This window comes from Drosophila subobscura, chromosome O (genome assembly GCF_008121235.1).
Source record: "Drosophila subobscura isolate 14011-0131.10 chromosome O, UCBerk_Dsub_1.0, whole genome shotgun sequence".
NCBI lineage: Eukaryota > Metazoa > Arthropoda > Insecta > Diptera > Drosophilidae > Drosophila > Drosophila subobscura.
This window is the reverse complement of record NC_048533.1, coordinates 18,592,267-18,612,656: the sequence shown is the minus strand read 5'-3', so window position 1 is coordinate 18,612,656 and position 20,390 is coordinate 18,592,267. Positions and strand designations below refer to the sequence as shown.

At 45.6% G+C, this 20,390-nt stretch overlaps 2 protein-coding genes across 4 annotated transcripts in view; one reads left to right on the top strand and one right to left on the bottom strand.

Moving 5' to 3' along the window:
* LOC117899135 (mushroom body large-type Kenyon cell-specific protein 1) overlaps positions 1–20,091 on the top strand; it is a 51,113-nt gene extending 31,022 nt beyond the window's left edge. The window contains exons 2-5 of one of the 3 annotated variants that reach the window (XM_034808934.1): positions 8,735–8,959; positions 9,029–9,252; positions 9,314–9,777; positions 17,243–20,091. In XM_034808934.1, the coding sequence (XP_034664825.1) occupies positions 8,735–8,959; positions 9,029–9,252; positions 9,314–9,777; positions 17,243–20,015 (3,686 nt within the window). In that variant the 3' untranslated portion in view covers positions 20,016–20,091. Of the gene's footprint in view, positions 1–4,734; positions 4,750–8,734; positions 8,960–9,028; positions 9,253–9,313; positions 9,778–17,242 lie in introns of those variants that run through there. The other 2 variants (XM_034808935.1, XM_034808936.1) reach the window with 2 other exon arrangements.
* On the bottom strand, positions 2,016–2,691 carry LOC117899147 (ras-related protein Ral-a-like). Its single transcript, XM_034808956.1, has one exon. It carries the CDS (start codon positions 2,659–2,661, stop codon positions 2,071–2,073), a length of 591 nt encoding a protein of 196 aa, XP_034664847.1. The 5' UTR covers positions 2,662–2,691; the 3' UTR covers positions 2,016–2,070.
* Positions 20,092–20,390: the final 299 nt, after the last annotated feature.

Genomic DNA, 20,390 nt, shown 5'->3' with positions numbered 1-20,390 from the left:
TTATGGTAGATGTTGCTGCGGGTGCACCTGTTTTTGTTGCATCTTTGGCCGTACTTGTTGTTGGCTCTGCTTCCACTGATGTTGTTGTTCCAGCAGTTGCAATTCCAATGTCCTCTGTCCCTACCCCTTCCTCCTGACTCATATTACTTGCTGCCTTTTTTTTGTTGATATTTTTTGTGGCTCTCGGCAATTGTCTAGGTTATTGTTGCTGCTGCTGTTGCCGGCTGCAGCAGTTTACTTGTGCGGAAATTGCATTTCTCGGCATTTTACATTTCAATAAATTTTGCCCGATGCCCCGTGCCCCGTTCCTCGTCCCCCACTGCATCACTCCCGCTCTACTGCTGCTTTGGTTCTCGTTTCTGTTTCTTTTTTATGTCGCTTTTTGGCCAGAACTTTATTTATATTAAAAACATTTTTATATATACTACGTTTTTCTCTTTTTTTCTCATTTTTGTTGTTGCTTAGAATATTTATTTGACTGCGTTTCTTCGCTGCGTTTTTTTATGGGGCCGTAAATTTGTGGGTTTCCTTCTTTTTTTTTGGTAGATCAGGCTTTGGCCTGAAATGATGGTCGTAAAGCAGAGCCAGAAATGGAAAATGTGATGAAAACTATTTGCAGCAGTGATAAAAGGCCAATTGAATGAAGGGGAATTGAAGGGGCTGCAATATGTCTGTGTATGAAAATATCTAACCATCAAATCGTTAGCACTATGGCACTTTTGGTTGAGCTTTCTTTTTCAGAAAGTAGCGGGATTTCAGTTGCAATTAAATCACAGCATTAATTGGAGATACTCTATTGAATATTTTTAATAGAAAATCGTATTCATAAAAACAGAACGAAGGTAACTTTCTAAAGATAGTTGGAGGATGGGAGTAAGATACATATACCCATAGAACACTGCCCTGAGAATCAAATAAATACACTTACGCAAGCTTAAAAATGCATAACAATAGATACATATTCTTGGCTGATCAATATTAGAAGCCTTTAGTTCGTCTTGCATTGGAAACATTCCGTTCTCAATAGGTGTCATCAAAGAATACCAGAACAACCCAATTTGATTGAAACATTAATCAATACGTCTTCGTAGCTCAACGATATCTACTGCTAGTGAACCCCATGACCCCACTGCAGGCACCACATATAGATTTCCTGTCATAATTGAACCCCAATCAAGCCCAAAAATGCACCCGCCAAAACTCTTTTTACTCCCCCAAAAAGCTGGTAAGCAAGTAGGGTAACCCTTCAATCGGCACTGCCGAAACCTGCAATTAGCAATTGGCAATAGTACGAGAAACCAAATCATAGAGGGATATGGTCTCTCCAACATAAGCACTTAGCACATCAATTATGGCAACTTTAGCTGGGCCCTGCCCTGCCTTGCCAATCTGCCAACTGCCCAAATTCATGGCAATTTCCTTTCCACCAATTGCACGGCTGCACTTGCCATTCGAAACCCTAAAAAACCTGAACAAACATGCAATCAAATGCAATTGAAACGAGGAATTGCTGCAAAAGAAACAAAATTCGTGTTTCGTGTTTCGTTTTTTGGCCGAAAACTGTGCGGCCAGCCAATCAGAATGCATGCGGGGCCGAAAAGTGCATACGAAAGCGCATTAGAGAGGGACAACGATAGCACGAGCACACATGTGTATGTGTGTGTATGCCTGTGTGTAAGGGGGGGCATGCACCCACGCCAAAAAAAGAGACTCATGCAACAACAAGATGACGGCCGAATCGAGACGAAACGACGAGCCGAATGAGGCAATCGAATTTGTTGCTGCTGCCTCCTCTAATTTGTGCCTCAAACGAAGGCAGAAACCGACGACAGCCGCAGATTCTATGCCACAATTGACAGACCAAAAGTTAGAGTACACAAACGGATACTCTTAAAAAGGAACACATATTGGTGTTGCATTCTCTATACTACAGATTCCACAAGAGTAAATGAAAAGAAACCATTCTGATTTTGATTGAAAACACTGAATAAACTAAAAATAATAAAACTAATGCTCTCCAGATACATAAAGACTTCCGGCAGCCACTGCAAACTATCTTCTATTCAATCCCTAAAGAATGGCACACTTATGCCAGCCCTTTTTCATGGCTTTCCTTCTTTCGTTTGGCTCATTCGAGTCCACTGCTCTTCTGGATCTTATTTGGCGCATCAAATCCAAAAATATTCGATCCACATTCTGGTATAACTTGGCCGAAGTCTCCACATAGGGGACGCCCCACTTTTGAGCAGTCGCCTGGCACTCGCTCAGCGGCACCTTGCGCTTCTCCTTCAAATCGCATTTGTTGCCAACCAGCAGAAATGGCACTCTCTCATTGTTTTTCAGCAGCAATACGAGTTCTCTGATTTCATGGGTAGCCTGAAAGCTTTTCTCATTTGTGACCGAGAAGACACACAGGAAACCATCGGAACGGCGATAATAGCTATCTCTGATCACGGCACAGACCTCCTGGCTGGCCGTGTCCAGAATATCGATTTGTACTTCCTCACCATCCAGCTGAATGGTCTTCCCGTAGATATCCGCCTTGGTGGGCTCGTACTCCTCTTCATATTCGTTGTACATGAACTGTAGCGTTAGGGCCGACTTGCCCACATCCCCACTTCCCACCATAGCGACCTTGTAAAGTGATTTCTGAATACTCATTCCGGACAATCAATAGGAGAGGGAATTAAATGTATAATAATGTGAACCTATAACTAAATTTGACAACCTTTTCACAGACTAAACAAGTCTATACTCCGACTTGTCAGAACAGTGAGAAAATACAATTCGGAAATTAAATCGGCGCTCGTTTAACACCAAAAATGATCTATTATCCAACAGAAAATAATTTTTAAGGCGGCAAACATCTGATCAAAATCGTTATATCCCTCGCTAAGCACACAAAGTACACTCCCTCTACATATGTATGTGCGTGCATGTGTCTTCTGTATGGCGACGTATTGATGTTGTCAGTATGTAAATTGCCATATGCGACAAGTTTTCCCTCAGCTGCACAGCCTTCTCCTTCTCCGCCCTTGGATACTCTTTTCTGAACACATTTCTTTTCAGCTCTTTCTGTATTTCTTTTTTGGGGTAGGTTAGGTTTTGAGCTGGGTTATTTGGGGTTGAGGAGAGTTGCTAATGGTTCAGGGGTGGGACAGCCGAGAGCCTGTCAACACTGCCTGCTTAGAATTGTCCCACTCATCTGTGTGTATGTATATCCATGTGTGTGTGTGCTGCGTATGTCCTCGCATTTAGTGCAATTCATTTACATTTCAACGTTGCTGCCACTCCTGCCTCGTGCCACTCCGAGCTACCACCATTCTAGCCACCTTTCTAGCAATTTTCGGCCCCTAAGCACGCAGAATTGTGGCCAGTTGCATGTCCCCCTACACACACACAAAAAAAAAGAGGCGTAAGGGGCCAGCCAAACCCCAAAAAAAAGGGCTAAACTGTACTCCGTTTACCGTTCATTTCCACGCATCGCCCTTCATTCCTCTTTCTAGTTTGGTCGCTCCTTCTGCGCTTTTTTGTTTTTGTGTTTCCTTTGCCTGACTTTTGGCTTTTGTTTCTTCTGTTGTCCTTGCACTGCACATATTCTGACCAATTTGTTGTTGCGCCCAGGACATGTGACGCCGGCCGGCACTGGCACTGGCACCGGCACTCTTTCTGCACACACGAGTATAGTACTCCTCCACATGGAGGGATACCCAACCCACCCACCTTCTCCAACTGGAAGTGGAAGTACGTTGACATTAGACATAACTCAAAATATTATGCAAAATACGATGGCGTGTCGCGGTGGGCGCATCAAAAACAAAAACAAAAATAACCAGCGTTGAAGCAACCAGAAATAACCCACAATATGTTGAATTTCTAATTAAAAGTATTTAAAGGGTCTTTACGGGATTTTAAGGGGTACTAAAATTAAAGACAGTTGTTTTTATGACATAGAACTGGAAAAGTCTTTAATAAAGTAGCTTTGAGATCGTATTACCCATATGGATCAATCTGAACTGAATCCTGAACTGACACTGACGCACTAAATGCTAAGATATTCACCAATTGATTAATTTCCAATCGTTTGGATGTACATACAATTAAATGCAACGTTCTGCTGCATCTAAAATTCTTGGCTCCCAAGCAATTAAATTGGATCGACGCGCAGTTAGGACTCTCTAATTACCTGAGAACATTGCCAACTGTCACCCAACACCTTGAGACGTTCCATTCCCATTCACTATTTATAAAGAGTGGAAAATTACGGGGCGTATTCGTAATATTACGTATTCGCCTTCTGACATTTAGATTATGGCACGCATTACGCCAAAAAAACTTGCTGCAGAAATGTCAAATTGTTGTAGTGGTTGTTTGTCTTCTGTCAGAAACTTGGAAATGGAACGATAGAGTCCTATCTGTGGCAGGGTGTGCTGTTGCATGCCACCAAAAAAAATAATATCCTTATACATATATGTATGTATATGTATGTATGTATTTCAATGCAAAATGACACCAACATCCAACAAAATAGTGTGGGAGAGAGAGAGACACGTTATGTACTTGCGACTCTTCCCCTCACTTCACAGTACATAATGTATCATCATTACAGTAATTTGCTTATGTAAACGACTTGACAGCAGGACACCACGGGCCCTCTCGAGGAAATTAAAGGATGGGAATTGAATAAAATTCAATGAGGCTGACATAACAACAACAGAAACAGCAACAGCAACAACAACAACCGGCAGCAGAAAAATACAGCATTTTTTTAATGACTTTTGCACGAACATACATATCTCTATACATACATATGTACATACATATAAGCATGTACTCGTGAGTATGTGGTACATAAGGGCCTATCTACCAGACTGCAACTGCCACATATGTACATATGTATGTATGTATGTATTTATGTACATATATATACTTGAGCCATATAATGTGGTACATTAATCGATAATTGCATTTTTTCACCCATTCGTTTTTCATTTTTCCTTTTTTATTTCACCCTTATGGGGAGGGTATAATGATTTTTGACCAGATGTTGAATATGCATGAATTAAAGGTTATGGAAGTCCAACATGTATATTCAGAGAAGTCTGGCAACTATGCTTAGACCTTTCAGTTGGTTGCAACAAGTAAAAAATGCAAGAGATCGGATCATTATTTTGTAGAAAATAAAATGGCTATAAACATTTTATCTTCGCGATCATCTCAAGTGATCTACAGAGTGTAGCTAAGTCTTCGTTTACATTTTTCCTTTATTTTTATAATTTTTTCATTTCTTTTACCCCTTTCCATGCGTTTCCTCTGGCTGTCCGTCCTCTATTGCTCTCTCTCTCACTCTCTGTTTCGCTCTCTCAGGGCGCATGCCATTTGCATATCCACGTGTGTCCCTCCTGTGTATGTGTGTGTTTTTTAAATGAGTTTCCGTTTATAATTGCTTAATTTTTCAATTTTTTCTCTCGTTGGATAGAGGGATAACGCGAGGGAGGAGATAACTCCTGACCAAACAAAATGAATATTAATCATACGCCCCACTGCGGCCCCATTCACAAATTAGTTCAGGCATTTGGCTTTAATAGCTAACTTTGATTAAACGCACTTTCGTTTTTGTTTTGTGCTTCTCCATGTGTCTGTTTGTATATTTGTTTGTTTTTTTGTTTGCAAACAGAAGGGGCACCGCAGCGACCCTAAAGCAAACAAACAGATAGACAGACAGACAGAGAGACAAACTAACTGACAGTTTGGGCAGACGTAAAGCAAACTTAAATCCAAACCGTAAATGAACTCGAACTCAAACTCAAACCCGAATCCGAATCCCATCCGGGGTCCTACCTGACGACATGTCACGTTGCGTTGCCTTGAAGGCAAACCCCTCTCACTCGAATACACTCGTGTATGGGTCGTATGAGACTGGGGTCTAGAGCTGACGACATGCACTCCTATGCATACAAATATTTAAGTTACGAGCCGCTAAAAAAATTCTATTTAGCATACATTCAGGCACTGGCTGTGGCTCTGGCTTGCCTGGCATAATGTGCAACGCAACGCAACGCGTCAGACAGTTGAAAGAGCGGTGCCAAACTTCTAGCGTGGAAGCTACAAATACCCTGGAAAGACGATCATTTCGAATGCAGACTACATTCGACATTCTTCTCCAGATGTAATGTTCTAATACTAATAGATTTAAGAAGTATTTTTCATATTTGTGTCTATTTTTAAGAATGATTTCTAGAGTGTGTGAATGCATGAATATACCTTTATCTTGGGATCTAAAATAATGGGAACCTTCGGAGCCAGACCGAAACGACCCAGAGCCTGAAACAGAAGGAACCTGCAACAGCATTGAAATCCCGCCTTGCGGCCGTCGGCGTCGTCATCTTCATACGCAATGTGTGTCGCCCAACCACGTGCATAGGGAGGCGCACAAACACAGATGCACCGATACTAGAACAGAGACAAAACCTCGCACTGTAGCCTGGGCAGACACATTGTGCGTTGCGTGCGTAGCATTCTGTGTGTGCGTGCAACTGGCAGGGTATTGCAACCCCTAGTTGCATTTCGCAGATGCGTAGGTAGGGTTTCCTATCCGGGAAAGAGCATAAGCGAGTAGGAGTATTCGCTTGGCCAGAACGTAATTGAGCATTGGAATTAGAGCTGGAGTTTGTGGTAGATCACTTTCCTGGAAGAGAAATAGAGATCAAAGATCATACAAGTTTCTGAACCCTGATTCATGGAGCTAGAATGATAGGTTGAAAAATTTGTCTAAATAAAACGAATGCTTGTGAAGCATATGGCTAGGTAAGCCATTCCTTGTCTGATTCTTGGCTTCATTACTACACCTAACTTAGTGGGTCTTTCACCAAGAGTATTTAAGTGTCGAGTGAAACATTTTTTATTTTCGCCTGCATTTTTTCGCGGTACATGTGTCTGTGTCTGGTGGACTGGTTGCATTTTAAAGTTTGAGTTTCCGCAAGTCCCGTGCGTGCATTCACCTCGCTCTTTTTTCGCCGTTTTTCGGTGCGTGTGCGGCAACATGGTGGGGCATGCGGTACAGTGCGGTGCGGTAATTTGCGATGGCAACGTTGATGGCGGCCACAACCCCCGAAGCGCTGACGCGACGGCGACAACGACAACGACGACGACCCTGTTTATTTGAGCGCTTAAAAAAACGGAGCTGCAACAACAGCAACTGCAGCTGCAACTGCGACTGGGAAAGCAATGCGATTTTTACACGGTAAAAGTTTGAACATGCCGCTCCACTTTCGCGCCGGAATGAGCAGCTGCAGCTGCAGTGCGTCCCTCTTCCCCTCTGTTCCTGCTGTTGTTGCTGCCTCACTCTGCTGCCCCACTTCAGCCCCAAAGTTGCAGCTGCACGCACCGTACGCACGCACTTGTGCGCAATCAGGACGATGAGGCAGCAGGGGAAGAAGTGGAGGCAGTGTAAGCAGCGACAAGGACATCCCCCACATACTAGTTAGCTGTGGCGCTAGAATTTCCCTCATTTGTTTTTGTTTGTTTTTTTGCAACTTCCGGTTCCAAATGCAGTTTTTTCGGGCTTGTGCTGAAATGCACTACAAATGCCACAAAATGCAGTTGCAGTTCCAATGGCCGGGATTCCCCTACTCCGCAAGTCCCGTTCGGCCACACCCTCTGTCTTCCGCATTTAATTTGGCTTGTGTGTTTTGGATACCCTCCACTGGCAGGATATGGCAGGGTATATTGTATCTATAATTATTTGGGATAGATTTACCAAGGACGAGAGAAGAAAGAGGTTGTGTTTGCACCCCCCGTTTATCTACTCTGCGAAAGAGTAGAACATTCTTTTCTAGCTGGAATATTTATCTTTTAGCAATCAGATGTGGGACTCCGTTTTGATTCTGCACTGACCATTTTGTTGCATCTTAAGAATTTTTTGTATGGTTTCCTAATTACCAGGGGTATCTTTTAGTCGAAATATTGTCCTATTTCTGGTTGTATTTTTTCCCCCGTTTTGCTTCTTTTAATTCGCATTTCGTGTGAGTTGACGCGTAGCCTTTTGCCATATGCGCAAAACTTTTGCTTTTGAGGCACGCATGCCTGGCCATTGAAGTGGGCGGGGCTCTCTCCAGGCCGCTGGCAGAAGGCGAGCGGCCGACCACCTGCATTTTGCATTAAATTGCATAACTTTTGTGGCAATTAGACGTTGGCCTGGCCAAGACGAAGGATATGCCGTAGGAAATGGAAGCAAATGCAAGGAAATGCAGCTGCAGTGCAAATACACAAATCTATCAATTTTCCATTGCCACACGAAGGAGAACAGAACTCCACATTTGTGATCCACGATAATTAAGCATACGCAGTGTGGGGGCCCTTTCTAAGTATAGAGTACAAGTCCCTAGGCTTGCCTTTTGCCTTGGCCTTTTTTTTCTGACATTCTTCTCCTATACTTATTTTTCCCATACGGTTCTTTTCTATTTCTTTTTTTTTGTTTGCCTATATTCCTTTACCTTTTTCCTTGCATTGCATTTCAATTAAGTAATTTCTGTCTGCACAAATTCCCAGGCGAAAAAAAAGACCAAACCAAATGGAAATGTGATGGAAAATTGTTTGAAATAATTGCCACCACAGCAGTAATTATAGTCTATTAGGGGAAAGCTTGTGTAATCCCCACCAAACTGCTCAAGAATTTTATATTAATTTATCTTTATTTTTACAATTTTATTTACAATCATTTTACCTTTTGCAGGCTTAGAACGTGTTGCTGAGGAATTTATGGGTCGCAGGAAATGGAAAAATTATCAAGAGCAAGCGACGTGCAGCCAACTGAATATCGAGGAGCAACAGCCAATAGCTACAGCCGGTTCCGACGAGGACGAGGCACCATACAACAACCACAACAAGAGCAACAGAAGCCACTGTAAACTAGAGAACCACCACCACCGTTTAGAGCAGAAGATTGAGGAGGATTTTGGTAAGTCATCGAAGGATCTTCAACGTTTTAGGATTATCTAGAGTATTAATATTCTTGTAAATTCTATAGAAAACCAAACATCACACGGCTCATCACGTACAGCAACACCCATTAGTATACCATCACCACCGCCAGAACCCAACGATTGGAGACCGTCGGACAAGTGCAATTTCTGTGTTAACGGTCGCCTGCTAACGGTGAACGCCCAGGGCCAATTGGTGGCCGAAACGGTGGCACCCACCACCCACAACTGCAGTACCAGCAGTAAAAGCCACATAAACCACAACGGTCAAGTGAGTGGATCGCAACCCTTTCTTTGGGCTACCAAATTAACCTAAAACTTATTCCAAGCAGCACGACAGTGACAGCAATTCGAGCGCATCGCTGCAACAACACAGCAATACCAGCAAGTCTGGGGCACGCAACATTGCTGCTGCTGCAAGTGCAATAGCAACAACCGGCACCGACAGCGGTACCGGCAACTCCTTAGAACTGTACAAGCTGCTTACCCAACGGGCAGCCAAAATGACATCAATGGACTCGATGGCCGCACAGCTGGCCCAGTTCTCACTGTTGGCGGCCGACTTCAATCTGATGAACAGTCTGGCCAGCCAACAGCAGCAGCAACAGCAACAGCAGCAGCACCAGCAACATCCGCAACATAACTCGGTAACACCAACTACCTCAGAACTACTATCTGCAGCCGCCATCAGTCCCGCACTTAAAGATACACCCAGTCCCAGTGCCGATGCCCCGCTCGATCTTAGCAGCAAGCCATCGCCAAATTCATCGATTAGCGGCGATGTAAAGTCCATCAGGTGAGTCCCCCCATTCCTTCATTTCCATACCATCTATAAATATATATATTTAAAATACCTATATATAAGCATGTACTGGAACATAAATCTGGCAATCTCTGCGCAAACGCCAAAAAATGTTTAACAAAAAAAATAGCCCCAAACACAATACATAACAAAAAAAATGCATGTAAAACGAAAAAACAGAAAAAAGGTGGAAATTAATATTTCTGCAATGTGGCATAACGAATTTGGAACACTCTTACTTTAGAATGAGAGTGAACTACATTTGCCACTCGTCTGATGGGATTATTTTTCTGTGAAGAAAAGATCTTGCACAGATCTTTATATTGCTAGCAGTATGCAAATTCTGCTCAAGCAATGACCTCGCTCTTTGGAAAGGGTATTCCAAAATGCTCACAAAAAATATGCACCCACACATACATATATGCACAAAAAAGAAGGAAAAACACCGAATCGTGTGGCAGACAATACATGAGATAATTGCACTTTGGGCGCCTGCTGGCCCGCCGCCTCTGACACTGCACTTATTGTAGCATACTTAACGGGGCAGGCAGGCCCCCAGTCACCTACCCCGACCCACGCTTGTGGCAAGCAGGCTGATGTGTGGATGCTGCAACCGAAGCTTTATTGTTATATGCCTATGTAAAAATTGTGCAATTATACAACTGTGTGCGTCTTTCTCTCTCTCTCTCTCTCCTTGTCCCTCTGTCTCTGTGTGCTTTATGAAACGATGCCGAAAATTACACATACGCCTCGTTGCACATCGCATTGGCCCCCTGCCCCCGCTTAATTACCAGGCGTGTTAGGCAGGTGGGCGGGTATGCCGCATAAATTTGCATGAAATTTTACCAAAAAACAAAAAAAAAAGGACCGAATACAGAAATGAAGAATACATAAATTTATGTATTCCGTTTTGTGTGTGTTGTGGCTGCATCTTAACTCCTTGAGCTGTTCCGCAATCTTTTTTTCAATTCGCTCTCCTTTTGGTGAGGTTTTTTTGGTCCTGCCATTTTTTTAATTACTCTAAAATGTTCAGGAGCACCTTTTATTATTACTTTGGCTCTGGAAGAGACAGTGGAAGGGGTGCGCAAGAGAGTGTGTGTGTTTGGGGCATACTACTTCAGACGACAGATCCCCTTGTTAGTGCTGGGAAGCCCAGGCGTCGTGTGCATAATTTTCCAGCACTTCTCCACAATTTTTGTCATTACTCTTTTTTTTGTTTTTGGTTGCGAATTTTTGTCGCTTTCTTTTTTGTGTGTGTGTTCTCCGGCTGATGCAGCGGCGACTGTGGCAACGACGACTGCGGTGGTCGGTGGGCGGTAACGGTGGATGCCACTTGAGCCGCAAAAGCACCAGTCCTTACCTATTGTCTAAAGCATGGCCAAGTGTTTGTTAGCAGCCGCCATCGTCGCCGCCGCCATGCACCATCTCGTACACCTATTTTAATTGTCCTACACAAAAAAAGTACACTACACACACCAGAACCCAACAACAACACATTTTTTTTCAACTTCGAAAAAATACACAAAAAAGCAATGAATAAATGGGAGAAAAGGAAGTGTTTGCGGTTACAGCGTGTGGAGGAGTTATATGTACAAGGAAAGGAAGGATAACGATTGAATAGATATACGACCAGTGTAAGAGTTTCAGTTGAAGGACGAAAGCTTAGACAAAGACAGATTGTCTATTGATTGAATACGGTTCCTTGTAGCCTAATTCCGAGCTTTGAAAATTTCTTGTTCCGAGTTTATAAAATTGTTTTCTTATTAAAGGTCGACCAATGTGCACCACCCATAAATAAGCCTTAAGCCAGATGACCGCAAGTCAACCCCTACTGGCTCCTAGGGTACCCCTCTAATGCACTTATGCCTTGCAATGCACCCCCTAGGCACCTTCTCTACCACCCCCTCAAGCCCCTCAACCACTTGAAGCACAAAAGCCACTGACGCTGCAATTTTTGGCATTTTTTTCCTCTGTTTTTCGTCAAGCGTTTATATTACAGATTTTTTTCTCAGGCTGCCGCTGCCGATGCTGCTGCCGCTGCTGCTGCTGCCGAGGATGATGAGACGGCGTCGCCACTCCAAGTGGAGCGTTGGAAGCAGGCGAAGGCAGCAGCAGCAGCTGCAGCGTCGACGTCGCCCAGCGCAGCAGACAGAAATGAGTGCATCATATCGATCGCTTTTTTTTTTGCACGCTGCGTTTTACTTTTTTGTTTGTGTGTGTGTGTGGGTGTGTATTTTTTTCATTTTGGTATTTTTTGGTCTTTCTTCTTTGCTACTTTTTTCTATGCACTTTTCGGAAGGGGGTGGACGAAAGGGAATGGCAGAGGGATTGTCGCTGGGTGTATATTCATTATTTTTCGTTTACGAAAAAATTCTCCCCTGAGAGGCAGAGAGACAGGGACCCCGAAAACACACAGAGGGAGACAAAGACTGTGAGAGAGAGGGAGCGAAAGAGAGATTGAGAGAATGTAATAACTGGCATAGAGTGATGACGTCGACTGCGTCGTGGCTGCGTTAACCATTTGGCCCCAAAAACAAAAACCCCCCAAATGGTGGAAACAAAAAAAATAAAAAGAGGAAAATATACAATGCGCTGCAATACTGCAACAAAAAAATGCTTAATGCGTGTGCACTGGCCATTGTTATACCCCTTGTTAGAGGTTATAGATGGCAGCATTTTTACCTGTGCGAGGTGTAAAATCATGCAGACACTCTATTTAATTTCTAAGGTTGTCTGCGACTACTTGCGCTGCTCGCAGAAAAGCTGATAGTTAATCTGTGCGATCTCTCTCGAGAGAGCAAAGAGCCCTTATTGATCATCCTTATCCTTATTGATCAAATAATCCTCATCCAATGTGGAGTGTAATATCATAGCATGGTGGCAAAACTGATGGATCTGCAAGGGTATCTAAGGTCTGGAACCCCAAGATAATATTTTCCTGTCGTTCTGTTTTTTTCTGCAGTCCAACACATTTTAACGGTTATCTCCAAACCTATCTCCCCCCCTTTTACATATATTTTTCATTGCCCCCTTCCCCACCCACTCCTTAAAAACTCATTTACTTTTTTTGGGTTGGATATATTCCACAATTTTTTTGTCATTTCAATGACCGCTGCTCGATTCTGTTTAAATGTCGGTGTTGCTGTTCCTTTTTTTTACAATAATTTTGTGTACGTGCGTGAATGAGCGAGATAGAAAGAACAAAAAATACAAAAATGAAACGCATATGAGAGTGCAGCAGCGGCGGCGCCAGAAGCAGCAGCTGGGCAGAGGCGTCAACGCAGCTCAGCGCGACGCCAGCAACAGCAGCAGAGGTGGACGAAAATTAAAAAAGAAAAATGAGTGCATATCTTCCGAAAAAATGCAACTGCCATGGATGTGTGTGGCATGGCTGTGCTTATGTGTGAGCATGCACAAGTAAACGTGTGTGTGTGTGTGTGTAATGGTTTGCCAGGGGGTAAATCTGACAGGGGGAGAGGAGTGCTGGGTGGCCTGCGCACGCATCAAGTGTAGGCCGAGGCCCGGGACCCGGAGGGCCATTGCATTGGCAACAAAAACCAACATGCAATTGCATTCATACCGAAACACACACACACACACACACACAAATAGAGACAGCACACACACATGCACTTAATGCATTTTTAACAAAATTGCATTCGACGTTGTCAACACACGCACACACTCATAGGCATGCAAAAACACACATATACATTCATGATAAAAAAAGAAGAGAGCCGAAAGAAAGAAAAAAAGTCTTGGACGAAGTTTTCAATACTCTTCACCTGAAGTCACCTTAAGTACAAGGAGTGTCGTCAACAGTTGTCAACAGTGGCAGTGGTCCGCGGAAACATACTGCATACAGGGAATACAGTCACGACCTAAGCGAATATGAATATGTCACATATAAAACATAGTTTCTGACCTGCAGTTCCAAAATCTAAGTAAAATTCGAATACCTTCCAAAAAGTGTATACAAAAACACGAAAAAAAAACCCCGACTATGGGGTACAGTTGACGGCATTGTGCGCTCTCGTTGGAGCCAGCGGCAGCGGCTTCCTACTACAAACCCTCCAAACAGCCCCCCTACCCTTAACCATTAACCTCACATTCCATTCCTCCAGTCAAATGCCAAACATTCCCCCCTCTCCCCACACACCAGTCTCGTTCCGCCACTGGCACATTTAGCGGCCGCATTGCACGCAACAAAATAGAAAGACAGCACAAAAAAACCAACAACAAAAAAATACAAATAAAAAACACACTTGGTTGAAAATGCGAAAATCATAATTAATTGTGTGGGGAGAGCGGGTTCTGAATAAGCGTTTTTTAGAGAATGATCACATATATTCAGAAAGTTTTAATATAAATAAGCCGCGAAATTTATGCTTTTATCAGAAACATTCTCTCGATGCAGCACCTTCCTTGATCTTTAATAAGAATTAAAACCTCATTAATGCAAGTAAAGTGTTTCGTTCAACAAAATATATTTTATTAATAATAATTATAATTATAACCAATTTGAATGCATGTACAGAGATGGGTGTGTGTGTATATGTCTATGTGCTCAGAGCATATAAAAAGGTGTGGGATGAACCGACAAAAATGCAATATTGCGCATACAACAACAACAACGAAAATCGCTGCAGTAAAAAATGCATTTCTCTGGTACAGCAAAAGTATAAAAAAACAGACACACACAGGGGAACACGTTGAATAAAAAAGCAACCCTTTTGCTGCCACAAATTAAAACAAAATGTCAGAAAAATTGCAAACGCCAACGGAAAACGTAAAGAAGGGAAAGAGGCCAGGGAACACCAAAGCTGAGAATACCCTCACAAAGTTCATTTATTCAATGTGGAGAAAATAATTAGCTATTCCAGAAATTATGGACTATATTCATTGGGTTTTGGGAATTATTAGTGGAAGAATTTAAAGTAATATCAGAAATACGACTAGTCTCGAAAATATTCCTCAATCATGCACAGCAAACTCTTCTGAAAAATCACACTACCCTATGCGAAAGAGTATTTAAATAAAAAACGAAAAGGATGCAGAAAAACCTGGTTTTCGGCGGGGCTGGGTTTGGGGTATGTTTTTTTTTTCGGGGGCAAATGAATGCGCTCCACATGCGTGTGCAACGGCAACAAATACAGGGATATGTTGTACAACAACTGCAACAGAAACAGCAGCAGCAGCGACGGCAGCGGAAGCGGCAGAGAAACGTGCTGTTGCAGCAGCCGAGGCAGCGGCTGTTGCAGTGGCAAATTGCAATTGAAGTGCAGCCAAAAGGTAAACGACACCAACAAAAAATCCAAACGACATTGAAATGACATTTTTCATTTATTTTTGTGCGCCATCCTTCGCTGCTGCTGCTGCTGCAGTTGCAGAGGCAGAATGGCGACTGAGGGGCAACATCCTCCCAAAGGTTGGGGCCGCCGGGCTTCGGGTTTTTGCGCAATTATGCAAATTTTTGTGTATATCTTTTCCTCATCCTTTTCTTTTTTTTTTGCATTTTCCCTCCAATTTTTTTTGCGAATTTCTCTGCTTTTTTTGGGAAATTATTTTGTGTATGCAAAATGAGCAAAAATGCGAAAAACTGTCGCCATTTAATGATGATGCCCGCCCGCGGTCCATCCACAGCCCCAACCCCAAGCTCAGACCCCAATTTACTTCCGGTCAGCCAAAGGGCCTCGCCTCCACTTGCACCTGCCTCGTATCCAGAGCAAGAACCCGCTGCTGGTCTACCTCCCCGCCTACGCCCGCCGGCAGCTATCATACAGTTTAACATTCACTGCTGCCACCTGCTGCCGCGTTCTCTGCCACATTTTTCTTTTTCCCTGCTGAAGCATTCTTCCTCCTCTGACTGGCCCTCTACTGTTTTCCTCCTCTGCTTCTGCCTCTTTCTGTTTCCCCATTTATCATTTTTTTTTGTTTTGTCTGCACAATTTTCAGACATTTTCCAGACGCGGCAAGGACTCCTCCGAAATAAAAATGGGGTAAAAAAGTTATACTCTGACTTTGCCATCAACTTTTGCCAGGGCCGTCTCATGTTGTTCGCCAGCGAAGGGCGCCAAAAGAAGCTGTGCTGTGCTGTGCGTTCTGTCTACCCATCTCTTTCTCTATTTGTATGTATTTGTATGTATGTTTATATGTGTCTTTCTCTGTCTCAGCCGACAACAGTCTGTCGGTGCAATGTCCCCTGCAACCCACGAAAAAAAAGAGAGGGTCTCGAGCTCGTCTCGTTTTCTGGTTGCGCATAAAGAAAAGAAATATTTCGTACGGCTTCTGATGATGTTGTTCTTGTTGTTGTTGTTGTTGCTTCAGCACAAAAGTTGCCTTTTCCTGGGGGGAAGGGTTTAGAGTGGAAGGGGTGGGTGGTAAGGTTTCACCAAACGTGCGCCCCATCAAGTCAGCGCTTGGCTTGGACTCGTGTTGGCATTAAGTGAAAATGGTTTTGGTACTTTTTTTGTTGGAAAATTTGACATTTCTTTCATTGTTTTTTTGTCGCTGCAATACCCTTGAAGATGGTATATTTATATTGAGAAAAAATATGTCACGCAGCGAAGAGAGAGAACTTCCGATGACTTTTTCTGCTCTTGCCTTTATTTTATGAACTAAAATATCTGAATTACTTCATTGATCAGCTCTTGCACGGATTTTAGAACATTGTTTCAAAAGATTAATAAAGGGTATTTGTGTCTTCGGTATCCCCAAGTCTTTGATTGATATTTTTGTTGGTGTCTGTTCTTTTTGATATTCGTCTAATGAACTTCAAAAACATGCTTGGTCCCTGGCCTCTCCTACCTCATACCCTGTCGCAACCCGGAACCCATTCTTTGTCTTTCCCAGCTCCTGCTAGACTCCTTTTGGGTTGTCATCTTTTGTCTCTACTGCTGCTGCTGCTGCTGCTGCACCCGAAAAAAAGGGAACACAAAAAATGATTGTGTGGCAGGGCACATTCTTGCCGTTGCCTTTGACACCCAGGCGTCGTCCGCGTGTCCTTCTTTCAGCTTCCTTTTGGCCTGATGTAGACATTTAAGAAGCACTCATTGTCAGTCCTCCACACTCTGTGTCTCTATGTGTGTGTGTTTGTGTCTGTTCAGAAAAAGAGTGCCGAAAAAAGGGAGAAAACTTTCTAAGCCAAACGTAATACAAAAAAAAGCGGGAAGTGGCTTTGATGGTCCTTTGATGGTGCTGCCAAAAAATATTGCCCTCGAGCCCCCAAAAGTCACTGTTGAAAATATCTGGTAGATAAAGGATGATTGACTTGCAGGATCAAGCTTGGATTGAGCCAAATGGTGCGAGGACTCCATCTCATTTATTACACAGACATAAAGAAATCTTTAATCTGAAACTCTTATTAAAGCTGGCTTTTATCTTAGTTGTTAGCTTAAAGACTAATCGAAATTTCTATTGATTAGTCATTGAAACTAACTCCATTCCCCTCTGCTTACAGAGCCCTCTCGGACTGTCCCACGCCCACGCCTTCGTCGGGGCGAAGGGCCTACAGCGAAGAGGACCTGAACCGGGCCCTGCAGGATGTGATGGCCAACAAGCTGGAACCCCGCAAGGCGTCCCGCTCCAGCCTGATAAACAAGCTGGCGCACCACGAGCTCGAGCAGGAAGAGCCGGAAGAGCCGGAGGACTCTGCAGACGAAGCTGAGGTGGACAGCAACGCTTCCACCCCAGCACCGCCCTATCCAGACTTTAGCCAACGCATCGCGGCTACGGAGCAGCTCCGCAAACTTAGCACCCACCTGTCCGAGCACAACGGCAGCGAGGACTTGGGCGAGGATCTGGAGAGTGGGGGACAGCACTCGCCGAAGCTCTCAAGGCATGCAGGACCCGCCAATGCGGTGGCTCCTGGTGGCCTGCCAATCCCCATCGATGGCACTGTTCTGATGCACACTCTCATGCTGGCGGCTGGCATCGGCGTTATGCCAAAGCTGGACGAGACCCAAACGGTGGGGGAACTGATCAAAGGCCTGCTGGTGGCCAACTCCGGAGGCATTATGAACGAGGCGCTCATCAATCTGCTGGCCGCCAGTCAGCAGGACAGCAGCAATGGCAATGCCGCCAGCTTGCTCCTCCAGCAGCAGCAACACCAGCACCAGCAGCAATTGAATGCCTTTCATCATCGCCTACCAAAGTCTGAAACGCCCGAGACGAGCTCCTCCCTGGATCCCAATGAGGCCAGCGAGGATCCCATACTGAAGATTCCGTCCTTCAAGGTCAGCGGGCCGGTCAGCATCTCGCCCAGCATCAGCCACAGCCACAGCCACAACCTCAACCACCACCAACAGCAGCAGCAGCAGCAACAGCACCCACATCACCATCACCACCACAACAATCACAGCTCCCACTCCAACAGCAATCGGAACGGGGGCAGAGAGCACAGTCCACACTCGGCCTCGCCGATGCTGGCTGCCGCGGTGTCCAACAGCAGCGCCAGTGCCGCCGCTGCCGGCCTGCTCTCGGCCTCGCCCACCTCCATCCAGAAAATGATGGCCAGCAACATCCAGCGGCAGATCAACGAGCAGAGCAGCCAGGAGGCAGCGGCAATAGCGGCGGCCACATCCAGCAGCAGCCTGCGGAACGGCAGCACTAGCGCCGGCAGCGATTGCAGCAACAATGGGCCAGCCTCGGGCAACAACAGCAGCAGCAGCTACAAGAAGCCCAGCATTTCGGTGGCCAAGATCATTGGCGGCACGGACACCTCCCGCTTTGGAGCATCGCCGAACCTGCTCTCCCAGCACCAGCATCACCATGCGCACCTGCCCGCCGGACATCATGCAGCAGCAGCTGCGGCGCACTCCCATCAGGCGCAGCTGAGTGCTCAGGAGGCGGCTGCCCTGGCAGCGGGCAAGGGAACGCGTCCCAAGCGTGGCAAGTACCGCAACTACGATCGGGACAGCCTGGTGGAGGCCGTCAAGGCGGTGCAGCGTGGCGAGATGTCCGTGCATCGGGCTGGGAGCTACTACGGCGTGCCCCACTCCACGCTGGAGTACAAAGTGAAGGAGCGGCACTTGATGAGGCCACGCAAGCGCGAGCCCAAGCCGCAGCCAGACCTGGTCGGTCTGACGGGACCCGCCAACAAGATTTGTCAGGAAAAGCTAAAACCGGGGAACCACATCAACCACACGGGCAACCACCATGGCGTCGGCGGATCCAAGCTGAGCAATGCCCTCAAGAGCAATTCCTCCTCCCAGGCGGCAGCGGCAGCAGCGGCGGCAGCAGCAGCAGCGGCCTCAGCAACGGCCCCCAACGGACTGAAGCTGCCGCTCTTCGATGGGGCTGGACCGCAGTCCTTGGCCTTTCAGTCAAATATGTTCTGGGCCCAGCCGAACGCCGGCAGCGCGTTTGGCATGGACCTGCACCGCATGGCGGAGGCCATGCGCCAGCAGACGAACCAGACGAACGCCCACGAGCGACCCATGAACAGCGCCCTGGAAATAGCCGAGCACATGTACGATGGCATCATCCGCAAGACCCTGCAGTCGTCCGGCGATGGGAATGGAAACGGGAGCGGCAGCAGCAGCAGCAGCAACGGACACGCCCTGGGCCATGGATTGGGCCATGGCCATGGCAATGCGCTGCTCGATCAGCTGCTGGTGAATAAGACGCCCCTGCCGTTCACGAATAATCAGAGCAACGACTACAGGGCCACCTGTTCGAGCGGTGGTGGTGGGGAACGGATTAAGCGATCGGCGAGTCCCTTGGGCGTCTATGCGGACATCAAGAGGGAGCGTCTGAGTGCGGATAGTGCCAGCAGCGATGATGAGAGGGAGAGGGAGCGCGATCATGATCATTCCAGCAACAACAACAACAACAATAGCGATCTGGCGCACAACAAGAACAAGAGCAGCAGCAGCAACAACAACGGCAACAGCAACAACAATGGAAACGGAAGGAGCCGAATGACCTCCAGGGACTCGGATGCCACGGATGCCAGCTCGCTAAAGAGCGAGCAGAGTAGGCACAGGCACAGGCACAACAAAATGATGGATCTCAATGGGAGCAACAGCAGCAGCAGCCAGAACGAGGGTGACGGTGAGGGCGAGACGACTCTGCCCAGTCCCAGTCCCAATCCCAGTGGCAGCCCCAATCCCTGTCCCAGTCGCAACCGCAGTCCTGCCTGCAGCAGCAGCGGCGTCAGCGGTGGCGGCTCCATATTGCACGAGAAGCTGGCCCAGATTAAGGCCGAGCAGCTGGAGCAGCAGCAGTTATAGGATCAGTCGATGGCAAGGCCAGCATTTGCCTGGCCGCCGCTGGCCACACACTACTATAGCTTCTAAAGAATACAAACAAAAGGACAGGAAGGATCAGGATCAGGGATCGACCAAGATCAGACAGGGTGTCCGGGGAGTAAAGCAAACCAAATTAAGCAACATTTTTTATAGTACATAAAAGTATATATCTAACGTAATTAAATATATATAAAAGCGGAAACCCCCCTCCCCGAGTTCCGCATAGCAAAACAGCAAGAAACAAACAAAGACAAAACATACAATTATGGCGCGGAGTGTGCGCGCATACATATGTGTATTTTTGTTTCGTTTTTGACAATCGACAAATAGGCATTCTCTTGTACAAAACAAAAACAA